The sequence below is a fragment of the Odocoileus virginianus genome, chromosome 18 (genome assembly GCF_023699985.2).
Source record: "Odocoileus virginianus isolate 20LAN1187 ecotype Illinois chromosome 18, Ovbor_1.2, whole genome shotgun sequence".
Classification (NCBI taxonomy): Eukaryota; Metazoa; Chordata; class Mammalia; order Artiodactyla; family Cervidae; genus Odocoileus; species Odocoileus virginianus.
In genome coordinates, this window is record NC_069691.1 from 20,936,463 (window position 1) to 20,955,893 (window position 19,431).

General features: G+C 39.2%; 1 protein-coding gene across 6 annotated transcripts in view; it reads right to left on the bottom strand.

Annotated features, from left to right (window-relative positions):
- The window catches only part of GLIS3 (GLIS family zinc finger 3), a 540,750-nt gene that overhangs the window by 20,151 nt on the left and 501,168 nt on the right, over window positions 1-19,431 (bottom strand). For all 6 annotated transcript variants that reach the window (XM_070480424.1, XM_070480426.1, XM_070480425.1 and 3 more), the window contains one exon: window positions 14,496-14,665. In XM_070480424.1, the coding sequence (XP_070336525.1) occupies window positions 14,496-14,665 (170 nt within the window). The remainder of the gene's footprint in view (window positions 1-14,495; window positions 14,666-19,431) is intronic.

Below are 19,431 nucleotides of genomic sequence, written 5' to 3' on the forward strand. Positions count from 1 at the left end.
TTTTAATGAGCTGTTCCTTTTAGTTTTCAGGCACCGAAAATGATTTTATACCTAAGAGTAATTTATAAAACATACATTGCAATATAAATGTAGGCGCTATCACTGACCTCAGTGGTATTGAATAAAGCACTACATCAGCCCAGAACCACAGACACAATCAACCTTGGGGGTAAATATTTGGATAATTTCAATCCTTGGAATCACTATGCCATACTGAGGACAGAATTAAAGAATCTGAAGCTTTGCTTTAGGATATGTGATATAAGACTGGGTTTGTGGAAGAATGTATTAATAAGAGAGGAGTAGCTGGTCATTACACTTAAATGACCTACAAAAAGGCCTAAATTTATTTACTTTGATAAACTTGCGTCTTTAAGGTCTAGTTCTCAAAGACTTTGCAATAGAACTAGAGAGTTTAGTCAGAACAATATGGTTAGAAAGCAAAAAATGAATGAAAAAGAACACTCACAATTGTAAGTAAATCATCTAGAAATTCTAAGGGAACTAGGATCATTTTGCAACATGGTCTGAGCCGGATTATCTAAATGGGCATAGATCAAACCAATTCTAGTGTTGTATTGTTGCTCTGTTTTATTAACACAGTGACTGTGTTACCAGTAACACAGATGTTTCTGATGTGTGTGTGGTTTTTCCCTTTAGGAAACTCCAACCAAAGTTATTCACATTTTTCCTTCTAAACCATGAGTTGCTTATCATATTTATAAGGAAAATTCCAATTAAAACACAAGAATTACAAAACATGGATTGCCATGAATATGTTCAGACCTGAAGACTTCAACTGAGCAGCCCCTAAAATAGAGTTATAAGAAAACATTTAATTTGATTTTAAGAGTTCAATTCATTAGAGGCTAAACTTTATGAGTTTCAGATATAAGACAAAACATTTGCTTCTGGAAAAAATGTTACTGCTTCTCCCAAAGAATAAAAAACAGCACTAAATCTGTAATAATGTTCATTAGACACTTTTCTATAGTTTTTAAGTTAACTGACAGAGAAGTCACAATAGTCAATGAAATAATTTTCTGGATATTTTTCTTCTCTTCAATAAATTTTTGAGTTCCAATTGAGAAAGCAAACTTTCCTACTGCCAATGACACAACCTGACTGGGAAGTGAAAGACCAAGTGAACTACTTAATATAACTACTTAAGTAGAAGTGCCTGTTACTTAATTCCTATTATAAGTAAATCACCTTTAGAGCTTAATAAAAATATTAAAACATGCTCAATTTAACCAAAGGAAAAATCAAAACAACTTTGGTGTACAAATTGGCAAGGATTAAACTGACTGGCAATATCTAGGGTGGGAAATGAGTGCTCTAAAGCACTGCTGTTGAGTCTAAATTGGTATGGACTTTGTGAAGGAATATATGGCAATACCTATCCAGCTTTAAAATGTATATAACCATTAATCCAGCAATTTTTCTTTTAGAAATATTCCCTAAAGAAAGTATGCAGAAAGATAAGCATGTGTGTGAGAGTGCTTGTGTAAACACGCAGTATACACCAGGAGATTTAATACAGCATTGTTAATAAAAGCAACAAGTGAAAAAAATAAATTTCTTTTAACAGTGGGATGATGAAAAAATGATGATAAGTTTTTGTTAAGTACTATATAATTACAAAGGAGTTGATCTACATACACTGACCCAGAAAGCAAAAGAATATATTTTGTTAAGTTGAAAAAAAAATGTCATAAAATAAAATGCTTATTATGAGGCCATTTTATAACAGGGCAGATGTCATGTACATATACATGCATATATTTCATTTTCAGAAGTATTATTTTTTTTTCTTTTCTTTTTCCATTTATTTTTATTAGTTGGAGGCTAATTACTTTACAATATTGTAGTGGTTTTTGTCATACATTGACATGAATCAGCCATGGATTTACATGTATTCCCCATCCCGATCCCCACTCCCACCTTCCTCTCGACCCGACCCCTCTGGGTCTTCCCAGTGCACCAGGTCTGAGCACTTGTCTCATGCATCCAGCCTGGGCTGGTGATCTGTTTCACCCTAGATAATATACATGTTTCGATGCTGTTCCAGAAGTATTCTTAAAGGTCTAACAAGAATACTCACCAACCTTAACAGTCATCACCTTTAAGCAGCAGTTAAGTGAACAAAGCCTGGGAAGCAAATGAAGCTCCTCATAAACTTAAGGACTCTAAGCACTCTTAAAAAATGAAAAGGCAATTTTTTTTTCCTAATTTAAAAAGTCAAATAATTTAAAACCTGCATTTAAGGAATGTGCTAAGAGTCCAGTAAACCTGGTTTGTTGATTTAGTAATCAGGCTTCCAAGCATTCGCCCCCAGCACATGTGTACCTGAGCAAACATGGCACGTGATGGGATGCACACACATGCGCACACGCACACACAGAGACATACACACCTGTGGGGTAACACCGCTGGGGCATTCGGAGAGCCAGCACTCCCTTCCCTTCAGGGGCTGTGACAGCTCTGAATCCAGGGCTGAGAGCACAGACTCTGCTGGCAGATGGCCCTGGGTGTAGTTTCCAACTCCATCACTTCAAGATTAGGAAATCATGGGCAAGTTACTTAACGTTTTAGTGATTCAGATTCCTCAGCTGTAAAATGGGAATAAACAATGCCTTCCTTATAGGAATGTTATGAGGACTAATGGGAAAGGGCAATGTAAGCACAGACCATATCACCTCACCCAGCGGGAAGGAAAAGGCAGATATTTTCAGCAATCAGTATGCAAAGACACAACACAAGTAGTTGGTGGGAGATCACTTTGTCTCCCGAATCATTGTACCTATATTGCTAGCAATAATTTTAGTTCTCTAAGTAACCTCATCTTTAATGGTTCACATTTAAATTTCACACAAAAATAATTCCCAAGTAACTAAAAACTCCCACAGGACTGTATCTACAAGCATCATCATGAAGGAGAGTAAGTGTGGGCTCTGGAGTCAGATTGTGTTTATAATACCAGCTCTGATACTCACTAGGTATGTGACTGGGGGCAAAGTCTCACCTGGGAAGCTAGATTATATTTATATTTTTATTACTGTTATTGTGAGGATTAAACAATATAAGTGGAAGTAACCAGCATACCCAGAATCTGGTGCATGGTAGAAAAATAACAGTAGTAATAAAAGCTCTAATTAACTGAACATACACTACAGACCAGGCATTATCTCTCAATCTTATACCAACTCTAAAAGAGAAATAGCACTATCCTCATATTATAAACAGAATTAAAAAAAAGAAAGAATCAAAACAAAATGAACACAGCCTCAGAGAGAGAACAAATGGATAGTCTATAGAGGGGAGGGTGGTAGATGAGACGGGTAAAAGAGACTCAGACGTACAAATTTCCAGTTAAACAGAAGGCTAGAGCATAAGAAATAAGGTCAATAATACTGTAGGGGGACACAGATGGTTACTAGAGTTGTGATGATCATTTCATAATGTATGTAAATGTCAGATTTCATTACACCTGAAGCTGACATAATATTGTTGTTGTTTTCAAATGCTCAGCTGCGTCCGACTCTGCAACTCCATGGATGGCAGCTCACCAGTGTTCCCTGTCCTTCTCCCTGTCCTTCACCAACTTCCATGGTTTGCTCACACTCATATCCATTCAGTTGGTGATGGCTCTGTCTTCCATGATGCCATCTCATCCTCTGTCGTCCCCTATACCTCCTGCCTTCAATCATTCCCAGCATCAGGGTCTTTTCAAATGAGTCAGTTCTTTGCATCAGGTGGCCAAAGTATTGGAGCTTCAGCTTCAGTACCAGTCCTTCCAGGATATATTCAGGATTGATTTCCTTTAGGATTCACTGGTGCAATCGCCTTGCTGTCCAAAGGACTCTCAAGTGTCTTCTCCAACACCACAGTTCAAAAGCATTAATTTTTCAGCGCTCAGCCTTCTTTATGGTCCAAATCTCACATCCATACATGACTACTGGGAAAACCATAGCTTTGATTACATGGACCTTTGTCAGTAAAGTAATGTCTCTACTTTTTAATACACTGTCTAGGTTGGTCATAGCTTTTCTTCCAAGAAGCAAGCGTCTTTTAATTTCATGGCCGCAGTCACCATCTGCAGTGATTTTGGAGCCCAAGAAAATAAAGTCTGTCACTGTTTCCATTGTTTCCTCATCTATTGCCATGAAGTAATGGGACTGGATGCCATGATCTTAGTTTTCTGAATGGTGAGTTTCAAGCCAGCTTTTTCAGTCTCCTCTTTCACCTTCTTCAAGAGGCTCTTTAGTTCCTCTTCACTTTCTGCCATAAGAGTGATGTCATCTGTATCTGAGGTTATTGATATTTCTCTTGCAATCCTGATTCCCGCTTGTGCTGCATCCAGTCTGTCATTTTGCATGATATACTCTGCATATAAGTTAAATAAACAGGGTGACAATATACAGCCCTGACATACTCCTTTCCCAATTTCAAACCAGTCCATTCTTCCATGCCCAGTTCTAATTGTTGCTTCTTGACCTGCAGACAGGTTTCTCAGGAGGCAGGTAAGGTGGTCTGGTATTCTCATCTCTTTAAGAATTTTCCACAGTTTGTTGTGATCCACAGAGCCAAAACCTTTGGCATAGTCAATAAAGCAAAAGTAGATGTTTTTCTGGAATTCTCTTGCTTTTTCTATGATCCAACGGATGTTGGCAATTTAATCTCTGGTTCCTCTGCCTTTTCTAAATCCAGCTTGAACATCCAGGAGTTCTCTGTTCATGTACTGTTGAAGCCTGGCTTGGAGAATTTTGAGCATTACTTTGCTAGTGTGTGAGATGAGTGCAATTGTGTGGCAGTTTGAACATTCTTTGGCATCGCCTTTCTTTGGGATTGGAATGAAAACTGACCTTTTCCAGTCCTGTGGCCACTGCTCAGTTTTCCAAATTTGCTGACATATTGAGGGCAGCACTTTCACTGCATCATCTTTCAGGATTTGAAACAGCTCAGCTGGAATTCCATCACCTCCATTAGCTTTGTTCGTAGTGATGCTTCCTAAGACCCACTTGACTTCATGCTCCAGGAAGTCTGGCTTTAGATGAGTGACTACACTATCTAGGTTGTCTGGGTTATAAAGATATTTTTTTGTATAGTTCTTCTGTTATTCTTGCCACCTCTTCTTATTTTCTGCTTCTGTTAGGTCCATACCATTTCTGTCCTTTATTGTGCCCATCTTTGCATGAAATGTTCCCTGGCTATCTCTAATTTTCTTGAAGAGATCTCTAATCTTTCCCATTCTATTGTTTTCCTCTGTTTCTTTGCATTGTTCACTTAGGATGGCTTTCTTGTCTCTCCTTGCTATTGTTTGGAACTTTGCATTCAGATGGGTATATCTTTCCTTTTCCTCTTTGTCCTTCGTTTCTCTTCTTTTCTCAGTTATTTGTAAGGCCTCCTCAGACAACCATTTTGCCATTTTGCATTTCTTTTTCTTGGGAATGGTTTTGATCACAGCCTCCTGTACAACATTACGAACCTCTGCCCACAGTTCTTCAGGCACTCTATCAGATCTAATCCCTTGAATCTATTTGTCACTTCCACTGTATAATCATAAGGATTTGATTTAGGTCATACCTGAATGGCCTAGCGGTTTTCCCTACTTTCTTCAATTTAAGTCTGAATTTGGCAATAAGGAGTTCATGATCTGAGACACAGCCAGCTCTTGGTCTTGTTTTTGCTGACTGTATAGAGCTTCTCTGCAGGAGAAAAACATAACATTGTATACCAAATCTGTTTCAATAAAAATAAAATAGGAAAATTAGATTCAGGACATTGCACAACTTGCTCATAAGATTCCAATTCAGATCTGCCTGACTCCAGAGACTTTTTCTACAGACTCTTACAGCTTTTTTCTAAAGCTCACTGTTTCTCTTCCTGTATCACCTTGGGCAAGTCACAATTTCCCCTTCTGTAAATCTCCTCTTCTGAGATAATATGACCAAATTTGGGGTATGTAAGCGAGAGGCTAGGAATGCTTTGAAAACTGAAAAGTGCTTTTGAAAACAAGGGACTTGCCCCTAAGGGCCCTGTGAATGCTTTAAAATCTCTCTTCCACAGGGCTGCCACTGCTCAGAATTTCACTGCTTGACACTCAGTACCAAATGTGCAAAATACTCATGAGGAAGAGCACTGCATTAAATTTCCCTTAATGCATAAGTGAATCATTAGATCATCCTATTTTCTCTAGGGAGAAGTCTCAGGCAGTTGGTAAGCACTGAATATCTAAAGAGACAGACAGGAAAATAAGAGGAAGTGCCCAGAGAAAAGAGGGGTCTTGAAAACATGATTCCAAGTCACAATTTTGCCGATGGCTTGCTTCAACAACCAGTTTAAGAAATCCTGGGCAAAATTTCTCTCTTACTCCTCCCCTTTTTACTAATTCATATTTATTCAATAAATTTATTAAGTATTACCATGTGACAAGCATTGTGAGGAGATACAATTCCTGTCTTCAGGAAACTTAGAATTTAATGATGATTACTTGATTCAGTCCTCTATTATCCTTATTGATATAGGAGTTTAATCTATGAGTGAGTGTGCTTGTATGTGCAGACGCTTAATTATATATGTAGATTATTCATAGTTTAGTTTTCCGTAATCAATCAAATGGCTCCTCTGATTAAGATGACCGTTTTACACACCTGTCATAAAACCCAACATGCTGAAATTCTGACTGTACTCATAAACACTTAATTTTAACTTTTGTTTTATAGAATTAGCACACTGTCAGAATTTATCAAGTAGTAGCTATGTAAAATTGCTCTTGGGATAATTTTGTAGTAATTAAGTATATAAGAGCAATTAAGAATTTCCCTGGATTTAATCATCAATCCTGAGTACTATATAAGCATTAATAACATCATGGCTGATACCAAAAATTATTCCTAATTATGACTGCTGTTGATCAGAATAACATGTAGTACAGTCACTGGCTCATTCTCCTTGTGAATATGTCACAGCTTTCTCAATGAAGACTTTTACACATTGATTTATCAGTCTTATTTGTCTTCCTGGGATTTCAAGGGGAAATTGTGATAGATGCTTAAGTTCTAAGCAATACAATTTCTAGACTTAACTGCTTTGTTATTTCACAATCTCATATATGCAGATGTGACTAAATTTCCTGTGGGAGGGAAGTATGTTTATTGTCTCTACAATTTGCCTTAAAAAAATAAGCTTTAAACATTTATCACCATAAACCTCCAGAAATGAGATCAGTCATAGCCGTAACCCATAGGACTCTTCCAGAAAGTACCATTGTGCAATCATTGTTAAGTAAACAGCCAACACAGAGGAAGAATTCAGCTTGTACCTGCCACTCCATTTCATTTAAGTATCAATGCTCTGAGGTTTCCTCAGTTTGAAAGGTGGTTGGGCTGTTTGGTAGGATAAGCCATTGACAACATGTTTTGTTCTTGGAGGCCTGCTGGTGTCTGGAAATGTTTTGTTTTCCAAGTGAGGTGTAGAAATGCCACTAGTGTCTGGGAGCTGACTGGCATGCTTCTTTGGGGTCTGCAGGCAGGGCACACTTTCAATCATGAGAAGATAGCTTATGAACCACGGGAGCATGGACCACCAGAGACAGCTCCTACTTCTCCCTGCTGCCACCCTGATATCAAACAACTCAGGCTGGGCAGACAGTTTCATGGTTATTTCCTAATGAAATCTAATGACTGGAAATCATGGAAGATGGAAATCTTTGTGTTGGAAAATGGCAACTCCAAAGGGGTGAAATGACAGCAAGCAGTGGAAAGTATAGAAACCTAAGGGAATAAGGAAGAGGGGCAGAAAACGAGGCAGAACTCTCAGAACAAGGCCTCTAGTCTCTACCACTGATTTCCAAGGTGCAATCAATGTGAATGAACCTGTGAGATTATTCTATTTTACAGATTAGATTTGTTCCAAAGCAGGGAGGGAGGCTTAATGGGGAGGGGAGATATACATGCTGTGCTGTGTTTAGTCACTTAGTCATGTCTGACTCTTTGAGACCCCCTGGACTCAGCCCGCCAGCCTCCTCTGTCCAGGGGATTCTCCAGGCAAGAATACTGGAGTGGGCTGCCATGCCCTCCTCCAGGGGATCTTCCCAACCCAGGGATCAAACCCAGGTCTCCTGCACTGCAGGCAAATTCTTTACCATTTGAGCCACCAGGAAGCCCAAGAATACTATAGTGGGTGGCCTATCTCTTTTCCAGGGGATCTTCTCATGCCAGGAAACAAACTGGGGTCTTCTGCATTGCAGGCAGATTCTCTACCAGCTGAGCTACTGGGGAAGCTCGACCTGTATACACAGCTGCAGGAGACAAGGGTTCAGTCCCTGGGTTGGGAAGATCCCCTGGAGGAGGGCCTGGCAACCCACTCCAGTGTTCTTGCCTGGAGAATCCCATGGACAAAGGAGCCTGGCAGGCTACAGTCCACAGGGTTGCAAAAGAATCAGACACAACTGAAGTGACTTAGCACACACATATGTATAACTATGACTGACTCGCATTATTGTACGGCAAAAGTCAACACAGCATTGTTAAGCAATTATTCTTCAACTTGAAAAAGAAGAAGATGGTTCCAGAGAATTTTTGGCACATCTTGCAGTCTGTCTATCCAATAAACATTATCAACAGAACCTCAATTTTGTCAAGCGTGGCAATGCAGTAATGCAGTAATATATCTGTCTTCCCAGACTCCCTTGCATGTGAGGATGGCTATGGGGTTAAGTTTGGGGTGCACTTGTCCCTCACTCTTTCCCCTTATTTTTGCCTGAAACTGAGACAAGAAATGAATGGAGAACAACAGCATCCATATTGTGACCACTATGGAGGTCACAGTGGAGGATGGCAGTCACCGTTAAAGATAGCAAAACAGAAAGCTGGAGGAGGCTGGCACACTGCTGGCTCCGGTGGGTTGCTTCTTCTCCCCGTACAGTTACTTTTAGATGTCTTGTCACATGAGAAAGAGTACACTACGCAGGCTGCTATAACATGATAAACAAGTCACGAGAAGCTCTTTGCTCTGTGCAAACATGTATTGCAAATAACAGGCTCTCTGGGAAAACTAGGATTGGACAGACCACTCAAAATCTGTGAAACCTACTAATTGCAGGAATAAGAAAATAATAAGAGAAGATCTGGGCAGCCAGTTCAGTGTGGCTAGAGGCTCTATGGTGGTTATTAAAAATGCACAAAAATGTTGACTTGAAGAGACAGCTTGCAGGAACTGAGATAGCAGGTGACAGAACCAGTACTTTGGAAGAATTGTGACCTGTCATCAGCTGAAGGCTGGGCAGGCCTGGTGTGTACCTTTCTGGGGAGACGGCTTTGGGACCTTTCAAATTTTATTAAAAGAGAAAAGAAAGGGATCCTGCCTGTGCATCAGATAGGCTGAGGGCTTCTTCATTTCCTCCTTGCATCTCAGCTACTCTTGCCTAGGAAAGACTGGGTGTGAACAAACAGTTGTGACAAACAATGTCACATTATTCTGACATCATTTCCCTATTTAGCAGTTATATCTGGGTGAACTAGACCATTTACATAAGTCACTGTTATTCTGGTGTTCTCCAGAGGCAGTCCAATCTAATCCCTAGAGTTAGGATGGTATGTTCCTACCCCACCCATTCCATCCTCTACACAATGCCCTAGCTGAGTTTCCTAACTAACACACTGCCTTCTTTACTCGGCAGCATAACACTTAGTGTGGCCCCATACCCCTTTAGAAGCTGGCCTTGCGGGCTCCTCCGTCTCCTCTCCCTATATTCCACAGCTGAGCTGTGCATTCCAGTCACACACAAGCTGCCTTAGGCTCGCCTCTCTAGGCATACACCGTGCTGCCATTTGTGTTCTTGCCTCTGTACTCTGCTTCCCCTTGCCTGGAATCCTGCTTGCCACTTGGCTTACCCAAAGATCTGTTCATCTTCAAATCCCTAATCAAGGTCACCTCTAGAACCCTCTCTCTGATATTTTCCTCTGAATAACCTGGGAGCCTCTGCTACCTTCTGCTATTGCATGTATCACATTGCACTGATTAAACAACATTCTTGTTTGCCTGGCAAAAGTGGATGATCAATAAACACTTATTGAATTGAACTTGGCCTCTCCTTGATGGGTCCAGAAGGAGAAAGGTTGTTAAAATACTGTTCTAGGAATTCCCATGGCGTTTTAACAGCCTGGAGTGAATAGGACATTTAAAAATAAATTATCCATTAGTACCATAACACAATGTACAAATATCAACTCTTAGGCAACTAATCCAGGCAAAATGCTGAAGCTTGCCCGGGCAAGAGAACAGTCCTAAAGAGAAAGAAAAGACCGAAGAATAAGCTTACATGATTGGAAAGGGTTGTCCTTATGTTTACATCTTAAATAAAAGACTAAAATGTATTAGGAAGTTACCTTAGAGATGCCATCCAAACAGAGACCTGTAAATGCTATCAGCATTCAAATATTAAAAGAAATGACACCTTATCCACCTTACTAATGAAGACAATATGAATGGATGAAGTAGATGCAGAATCAACAAAACTGAGTTCTGGTCCTGGGTCATCCACTAGTTAAGGGAACTTGAAAAGCAGTGCTATTAACCTTTTCACAGTATACCTTTTACAAAATACCTCTTAATAAATATATACATAGAGCACACAACATCTAAGCTCTTATCAATTAGTATGGCATGAATAAAACTCAATGGACCACATTTTCTTAATCTATTAGACCAAAGCCCTTCTGAATAATAACCTTTCATGGTTCTATGTAATGCAACAACATCTACATACAAGTGCATATTTCATGGATATACACAAATCATTTATTTTGATGTGCTTTTGACATAGGTAGACTAAGAAAGTGGCTTGGAAATGAGGATTTCTTGTGAATGATGCCCATGTGCTTTGCCAAGGCAGCAATGCCTAGACATTTAATACTCTTCCATGTCTCAGTTCCCATATCTAAAACTACAGTGATGACATTTTTCTCTGACTTCTACCTACCGCAGGGAGCACAGAGAGGATGGGGGTGACAATGTTCATTAAAGCCATGGATTTCTTGAAAGAAAGAACAAATATTCACTGCAGCTATCGTGTTAGCAACCCTGACACTGCTTGGAGCTTTAAAAATCTAGTTTTATCAGGAGTGAAGTTCCTTCTTACCAAGATCCTATATAATACCATCAAGCAAACTAGTGCAACCAAAGCTGAAAGGCATAGTCAGTAACAGCAACTCATTTAGAGGATCTCTGCTCCCCTCGCCCCTAGCACTGAATCACCCACTTGAAAAATATTAGATCAATTTGGCCCTTATCCTAAGGAGTAGCTGATAAGAAATGGTCATGCCAAGAAAGTTTTAGAAAAATATTTTCAGAAAAAAATTAAAAAGAAAAGCTTGGCAGAGGAAGTAAGTATACATCTGGGTCCCTACTCTTAAATCCTAGCAGAGGCCCAGAAGCTAATCCATGAACACTTCCTTTGCTAGTTCTTCACTGTAGCCACTTGCCCACCCTTCCTGTAAGAATCATGATCTCCCAGTTTGCATAACTGTATCTTGATCTCTTCCAGAAAGGCTTGTTGTATGTATTTATTTTAGAGCTGCTACTGTCATTGGCAAAGTCCACTGGGGTCCCCAGGAAAAATAGGACACAACCTAGGTGAGAAGATCAAGTATAATCTCTTCTTTTGTGTTTAGTTTCACTTGCCTATAGCAGGCCTTGCACTTAACATGTTGGATTAGAGCTCCCAGCGCAGAACTGCTGTGCCAGACACTTCAGCTTGGCGTGCACTCTGCAGAAGGATTGAGCACAACACTGCAAGTCAAGATGAGGATGGCATGCCATTTGCAGAAATGCTGCACCGGACCTGCAAGAACTCCTCCCACCCTTTAGGAAAGAACCCTATAAAGAAGCCCGGTTTATGGTCTTTCTGGGAAAGCCCATGCTATAGAGCAGGAGTTGGGGCCTCTCCTTTTATCAAAGAAGGAAGCTTTCCTTTGCTTCTGAAATGAACTCAGTCTTGTTCTATGGACTCGAACAACACTGGGCAGAAGGACCTTTGTTGGGGACCAACTAGTGAGGATTCATAACACTGTTAGCAGTTTCTTGTTAGTCATGGGAATTTTTAACAAGGTGGAAAAAAAAACCCCACAGTTTCAAGCTTCAACTAAACTTGTGAAAATTCATTATTCAACTAAAATTGAGAAATATGGCAGAAGAGTCTTTTGCTAAGAGGCAGGACAAAATGAGAGGGTATATCCCTTAATTGTATCTTGTTTCATTAATTGTTTGGTGAATGAGAGAGTGTCAATCCCTTTTTCAGTAAATACTTACTAAATGTCTACTCTGCATCAAGTATTATGCTTACCCTAAGGCTACAAATATTTTTCCTATTCTCAAATAGTCTGATAAAGAAAAGGGAGTAGAAGGAAGAACATTAATTAATTAAGCTCCTACACTGTACCAAGTGCTTTCCTTGTTGAATCCTCATAACAACAGAGGAGAGAAGATAGGTAAGACTTCCCTCATTTAATGAAAGAGAACTCAAGCTCAATAATTTGTCCAGAGCCACACAGCTGGGTAGATTGGTATTTGCATTCCAATTGGTCTAATTCCAAAATTTCTTTTTAGAATTTCTTTAGAAAGCAGAAAAAAAGAAAAAAAGACAGGAAACCACCCATTATCCTACCACCACGATTTAAAAACAACAAAAAACTGTTAATGTTTTGGAGAATTTCCTTCCGATTTTTTATTCTACAAGTAGGTTAATTTTTGAAATTTTAAAATATGCTTCACAGTTGTAATCAAATTGTGTGATATTGCATTTCATTGGAACTATGACACCACTGACTGTGAAATGCTCCATTATTCTATACAGCACCAGAAAGAAAAATTACTGCCAAATACACGATGCCACTGACTGAAATACATTCAGATTTTAGCAGTGTTAAAATATGAAGGTAAAAACTGCGTGTCTTAGAATCAATGGCCTATTCTGTATTTCACAAAGCCAGAACTTCTGTTGTTGGCCTTCCACCCACAGATAAGAGTGGCTTCAGAGCACCTGTATCTCCCCCACATTAGAAGAGCTCCTTGTCAGGGTTGGGAACGCCCCTCGGAAAGTAGAGTGTTCTGTTTGTCTTTTTCACACATTCATTTCTTTACACATAGTAGGCACTCAAGGAATATTTCTTGGTTGAGTAAACACACAACTAAAGCTTGAGAAGAAATTTACTGACAGAAGAAGGTAAAAAAATAACACCACAGGCCCAAGTTTTGTTGAGGATAGGGGGTTTGTGTGACTACTACTCTCAGGGAGAGGGGAGAGGCGATGGATTTCTTATCCAAACTGAGCTCCATAGTGCTCCTTTGTTCTGCCCTCTTGGGAGGTTATTCATACTTACTCATACACAGCTTGAATACTGATTTAGATTTTGGGGGGGATATCACCCATTAATTACAAGTAATAACTCATATAAAGTAAACTCAGGAATCAGCATGAGACAGATAGAGGAGAATTGAATCATGCTTCCCAGGTGCTGAAACTCTCAGTTTAAATATACAGTATCACTTCTGCTTAAATAGAATGTGTATCTGTCTCTAGGAAGTAAAAGGCTATGTATATTTTCAGTCTGTATGATTTAACAACTCACCTTTCTATGGATGTTCACTAAGATATCTGACTGAGTCAGCAAAATTGGCTCAAGTAAAGAAAAGAAATTAAGCTAAACTTAGTTCTCCATGCATGTTCTAGGTTAAACACATTTTGAAAACAATCATGACTTCTCTTGCCTTCTTCCCTCTTCTTCCATGAATCCATCCAGTACTTATGTGTCTTTACAACATGTGAAAAGCTGTGCTAAATTCTCGAAAAGGAAGAACAATGGGTCAGAAAATTCTGACTTTAGAAAGAAGTTTACACATTACCAATGAAGACAAGTTTTACTCACAGAGAAGTAAACTACAAGTGAGCGAAAGCATATGTCATATCAGAAGTACAAGTGATATGCAGCCAGTTTAGAGCCAGGAGAGATTATGTCCAGCAAGGAGATCAGGAAAGGCTTCAGAGAGAAGTGCCATTTCCTCTGGGTTCGGAAGGATGGAGAGGATCTGGGCATGTGGGAATGGGGGCAAAGACCTGTGAGAGGAGAGGCAGGTACAGGCAAAAGAACCCCTGCTGTTGCCTTTTACACCGTTTATTGTCTAAGAAATAAGATGCTGTTGTTAGGACCTGTCCACAAGGTGTTAAAAGCCCTGGGTCAATGAATGGATCATTACCTTGGGCTGACCACTTGTGGGTATCCTAAGTCATACCATCTTAGGGCCAAAGCCAGGAAGATGCTACAAGATTTCATGCTGATAAAGTGTGAAATTTTAGAGGAAAGTCATGAAAGCCAAAGCCTGGTGGTATATAACAGGATGGCTGAAATCTACAACAGGTAACTAAGACGCTTAATTAAAATCAACAGCGCAGCATCGCTTTTCAAAACTCAAGGGACTGACAGTTACTTGCTTACCATGGACATGGATTCCATTTGGTTGAAAAGAGCTTGTTTCTGGCTGATAAGACTTCAGGTGTGATCCTGAGGGCTGCTGGGTATGGGGAGGCTGTGTTCTCTGCATTATTGAAGGAGCTGGAACTCTCCGGGGGCTAATGTGGTGAGGAGATGGAGCAGAAGGCGCAAACCTGAGAAAACAATTATAAAAGGAAACATGAGAGGTGTAAAATAGCAGGAGCAAAGACAAAGTCTTCAAAGCCGAATTCTAATTCCCTATTCTGACTGTATAAGAGCGTGACAAAAAGCCTTTTTAAAAAAAATCTTAAGACTTTTCTCTCCCATTTTTCAACCACTGAATTCTCAATCAAGATATTGAGGGAATAAAAGAGATCAACAAAGGGAAAATCCAGTCACAGTCTGAGTTTGTCAAGCTTCTTAAAATGCACTTCAAATACTCTGGGCTTGATGAAATTCAAAGCACATCTTTTGTCAGACCCCCTTTCCACTAATTTTTAGACCCGTTTGCATTTTAGGGGAAATTTGATTCATATATTTCTGATTCATTTACACTTAGCTCATAAACATTTTGTTTATGATTTTATTAAAGCGTCTTTAGTCCTATTCTCTTTGGACAATATATTTTCTTTTGTCAAGTATAAATTAACTTACACCTCAAAGGTCAAGTGTGGTTTGAAATCCAGAACTCAGAGATCTGTGTAGGTTCTATGCTTGGCAAAGAACATTGCCCAAGGTGTAACAGGAACATGATTTGGGATATTTTTGCAGTCAGACATGCCAATCTCAGTTAAGATTATTGGTAGTATCTGAGGCAGAACATGTTGCTGCTGCTGCTAGGTCACGTCCAACTCTGTGCGACCCCATAGACAGCAGCCCACCAGGCTCCCCCGTCCCTGAGATTCTCCAGGCAAGAATACTGGAGTGGGTTGCCATTTCCTTCTCCAATGAGGCAGAATATAAAGGTGTTTAAATAAAGTGATATCATCAACTAACCTGAGATATAAAATGATAACTATCCATTGATCTTCTAATTGTAAGGGAAATGGCAGGATCTGATTCACTAGGTTTAAAATGACACCTTATGCTTCCTAACATTGAAGTTTCCTTGAAATGTACTTGTGCGAACAATGTTAAAGTTGAGCAATGACCACAGACTATCAAAACTGTCAGGGGGAGAGGGGAGTCAGCCTTTGGACAAGTGTCTGTTCTCTCTCATAGTTGCTGGCATTCAACTGCAGCAAAAAAAAAGACCCTCCCCCTGCAAAAAAAAACCAAAAAACCTAACACTTGATTTGCCAGTTCAGTAGGTGGCTGGCAAAGTGTGATAGAGAAAGGAGCAGGGACTCTGTCAATGCAGTGAAAGGAAGCATCATGATAATGAGCAGGGAAACTGTGTTAGCAGTGAAGTATTTGGTTGTTCTCCAAAAACTTAGGAGGTTGAAAAACTTCAACAGGCTGTTTCTGTGTAGAAAGGCAGGCTTTGTCTTATGACAATGTGTAGATGTCGCCATATGTATACACCACTTGTTTCATAGAAACAGGTCACTTAATTTTCCTGGGCTTTTTGTGTAGGGCCGTTGATGAATCAAAGGGAGGATGTTTCAAATCACAGTAGTTAACACGGTAGAGCTTCTACATTTGTATTGCTGCAGTAAGAAACCATGGGATGAAATCCCATTTCTCTCTGCATTCCCCTTCTTGAGGTCTGATGAGACAATGCAGGAAGATGACACAGGAACCAAGAATGGAGGATTTGGAATAGTTATGGAGAAGAGAAGTCAGAGGCTGCTTAAAGAGACTTGCTGGGTTCGGATGCCTACTTAATCAAGAACATGTATCTTCCCTCCGCTGGAAGAGAACAGTAACTCAGTGTTCTGTGCTTGATAAATATATATTCTCCAAGCACATCATCTTAACTGGAATTAGTCTGAAAAGAGGGCTGAGTGGCCCACTGCTCTGAGAAAAAACAGAGCAAGCTAACCCTGACACTATCCCCATAACTTCTATTAAAAACTTGCATGCCAAGATTCCCCGTATAGAGGCTATTTTCTTGGGGAACATGTCCTCAATGTTTCTCACAGGTCGCCCTCAAGTTATGGAGAGAAAAGAGGAATTGTGAGACCACAGACTTTGGGGCTAGAAGAAGTTCACACCACCAACCAACACCAGAATCCTGTGAGCAGATCGCTAGGGAGGGAGAGAAAGGCGTGGATTTGGATTAGAAGGAAACCTACATCATTGCTAAGGAGCCATCTTTGGCATCTCAAATTTGTTTTTGGCAGGGGGTGGGGGGGGGGGGGAAGAAGCAAGATTCTTTGGCTTCTTAATTGTATTTCTTTGTTTGGGAATAAAAGATGCAACACGCTCTCAGTGGCTTTTCAGTCTCCTCTCCTGGTACCTCTGCCTGTTAACTACTGACAGAGCAGAGATGTATAGCTGGGGCAGGTTACAGTATTTAGAAGTGTGATCTTAGTACCAATAGCTTGATGGAGGAGAATAATTTTATTTCACAACTCCCTCCTCCACGGCACAATAAATCTAACTTGTAAATAAAAGTTTGATTAATAAAGAGTAGAAAATGTGTATGGGGAAGGGGAAGGAGGCAAAGGACTGTCAGCAATATAAAACGTTCTATTTTTGTAATTTGCAATGATGTGACTAGCATGAATTATGATTACTAGTTATAAAAATGTAGCATAGTCAACCAACTAAAAGAACAGAGTTCATTTGAGCATATTAGGAGTCATCTAGAATGTTAATTTCTTACAACAGACCTCTGTATCTATATTTAGATTATATATCTATATATAAATTACATATCTATACATCTCTCCAGAAAGTATATAATTACATGCTAATTACAAATCATTCTTATCTATTCAGTCACACAAGTTTCACACTCAGCCATGCTCTCTTGGCTACCACATATTACTTACTATAAAAGTAATGTTGAACAAAGAAAAAAAAATGTGAAAGTACACACACAACAAGATTTTAGCATAGTCTATCTCAGAAACCTGGGGAGAATAAAATAATACTGAGCCCTCAGCTGACCTTACATTTTGCTTTTTGCTACTTCAGGCTGGGTTTTACTCCATGTTATTAAAATAAATAAGATTGTATGGCATAAAGTTAATATAATCTCAAAATCTAGTATGACACTCTGTATAAAGCATTAATAAAAGTTTAAATATATACCATTCTAAATGAAATAAATGCACACCTAAAGTAGTCTTTGCTTTTAAAAGAAAAGAATTGGTACAAAAATTCTAACTTTTACATACATAGAGGGGAAATAAAAAGCAACGGGACTGGAGCCCATTATACAGAGAGAAGTAAGCCAGAAAAATAAAGACCATTACAGTATACTAACACATATATATGGAATTTAGAAAGATGGTAACGATAACCCTATATGCAAAACAGAAAAAGAGACTCAGATGTATAGAACAGACTTGTGGACTCTGTGGGAGAAGGCGAGGGTGGGATGTTTCAAGAGAACAGCATCGAAACATGTACATTATCTAGGGTGAAACAGATCACCAGCCCAGGTTGGATGCATGAGACAAGTGCTTGGGCCTGGTGCACTGGGAAGACCCAGAGGGATCGGGTGGAGAGGGAGGTGGGAGGGGGGACCGGGATGGGGAATACATGGAAATCCATGGCTAATTCATTTCAATGTATGACAAAAACCACTGCAATGTTGCAAAGTAATTAGCCTCCAACTAATAAAAATAAATGGAAAAGAAAAAAAAAAAAAAAGAAAGCTAGTGTTTAAAAAAAAAAAAGAAAAAGCAACGGGACGTGATCGTGATAATACAGACAATTGTTAGGAAGAAGGAAATAAATAAGAATTTAGCACTAAAAAGTCCACTGTGAGAAATGACTGCATAAATATGACAGACTTTCTAGTATATAGAATCAATTTTGTTACCACCTAAAAAACACTACATAGTATTTTATTGAAAAATCTTATAATCTATTAACTTAAACTTAGTTTTTATAAACTTGCTTTCTTGTTAACTAGCTCACAGAAATAAAAATAGCAAATAAGAATCAGATATGAGAGGGCAGGAGAGAAGCAGAAGAGAAAGCTCTACAGTGAAAAGCAAGGCTCTGGGAACAACCAAAAGCAATCACTAACTTACAGCAAGAGAGATGCCAGGAATGTTATTTAAAAAGAAAAAAAAAAAAACAAACCCTCAAGAAACTTGAGTAGTTTGAAGCCATTTACTTCAAAAGCAAGCAAACAAATAAAAAACATGCATACTTAAACAGAAACTCACTAAGCAAAATATACAATGTTGTTATTGTTACTGAAGGTAGGGTGGAGGGGGCCTCGAAATCCCATTTTCTTAGTGTCTTCACCTATTTTCCAACCTAGTCTTTGTAAAACATGCACACACATGTCAAATGAACATGGTCTGAATATTCTTCCCAAAGGAGAAAGATTTCTTTTTAACTCCAAAGGAGGTGAATTAATTTTTTTGATGATAAAATATAGAATTTTAATGCTGAGTATAAATTGCAGAGATTTATAATTTTCCTCCCATGGAACATCTCATTCCCCCATCATGTCAAGACAAGATATCATCACTCTCATTCATTCTGAGTGACAGCAGTTTCCCAGAGCCAGAAGACAGAATGTCTAATGTCTTTCTAGGTCCAGCTCTGTCCCCCAGTTGCTGATCTGCAGTTGACATTTCACAGATTTCATTTGACATAGCTTACCAATCTCTTCTTTGACTTTTATACTTCTTTGAAACAATATAAAACTGTTGCATAAAAATGTACACAACAGACTAGAATTAAAAAAAAAACAACTGCTTATCATAAGCAGATCACACAATAGCAAACCAGGGAATTGAGTCAAATATTTCCACTCATTTAGTGAAGGAGTTTATATAACCTTAGCATGAGCCATGTTTCAGTGGTT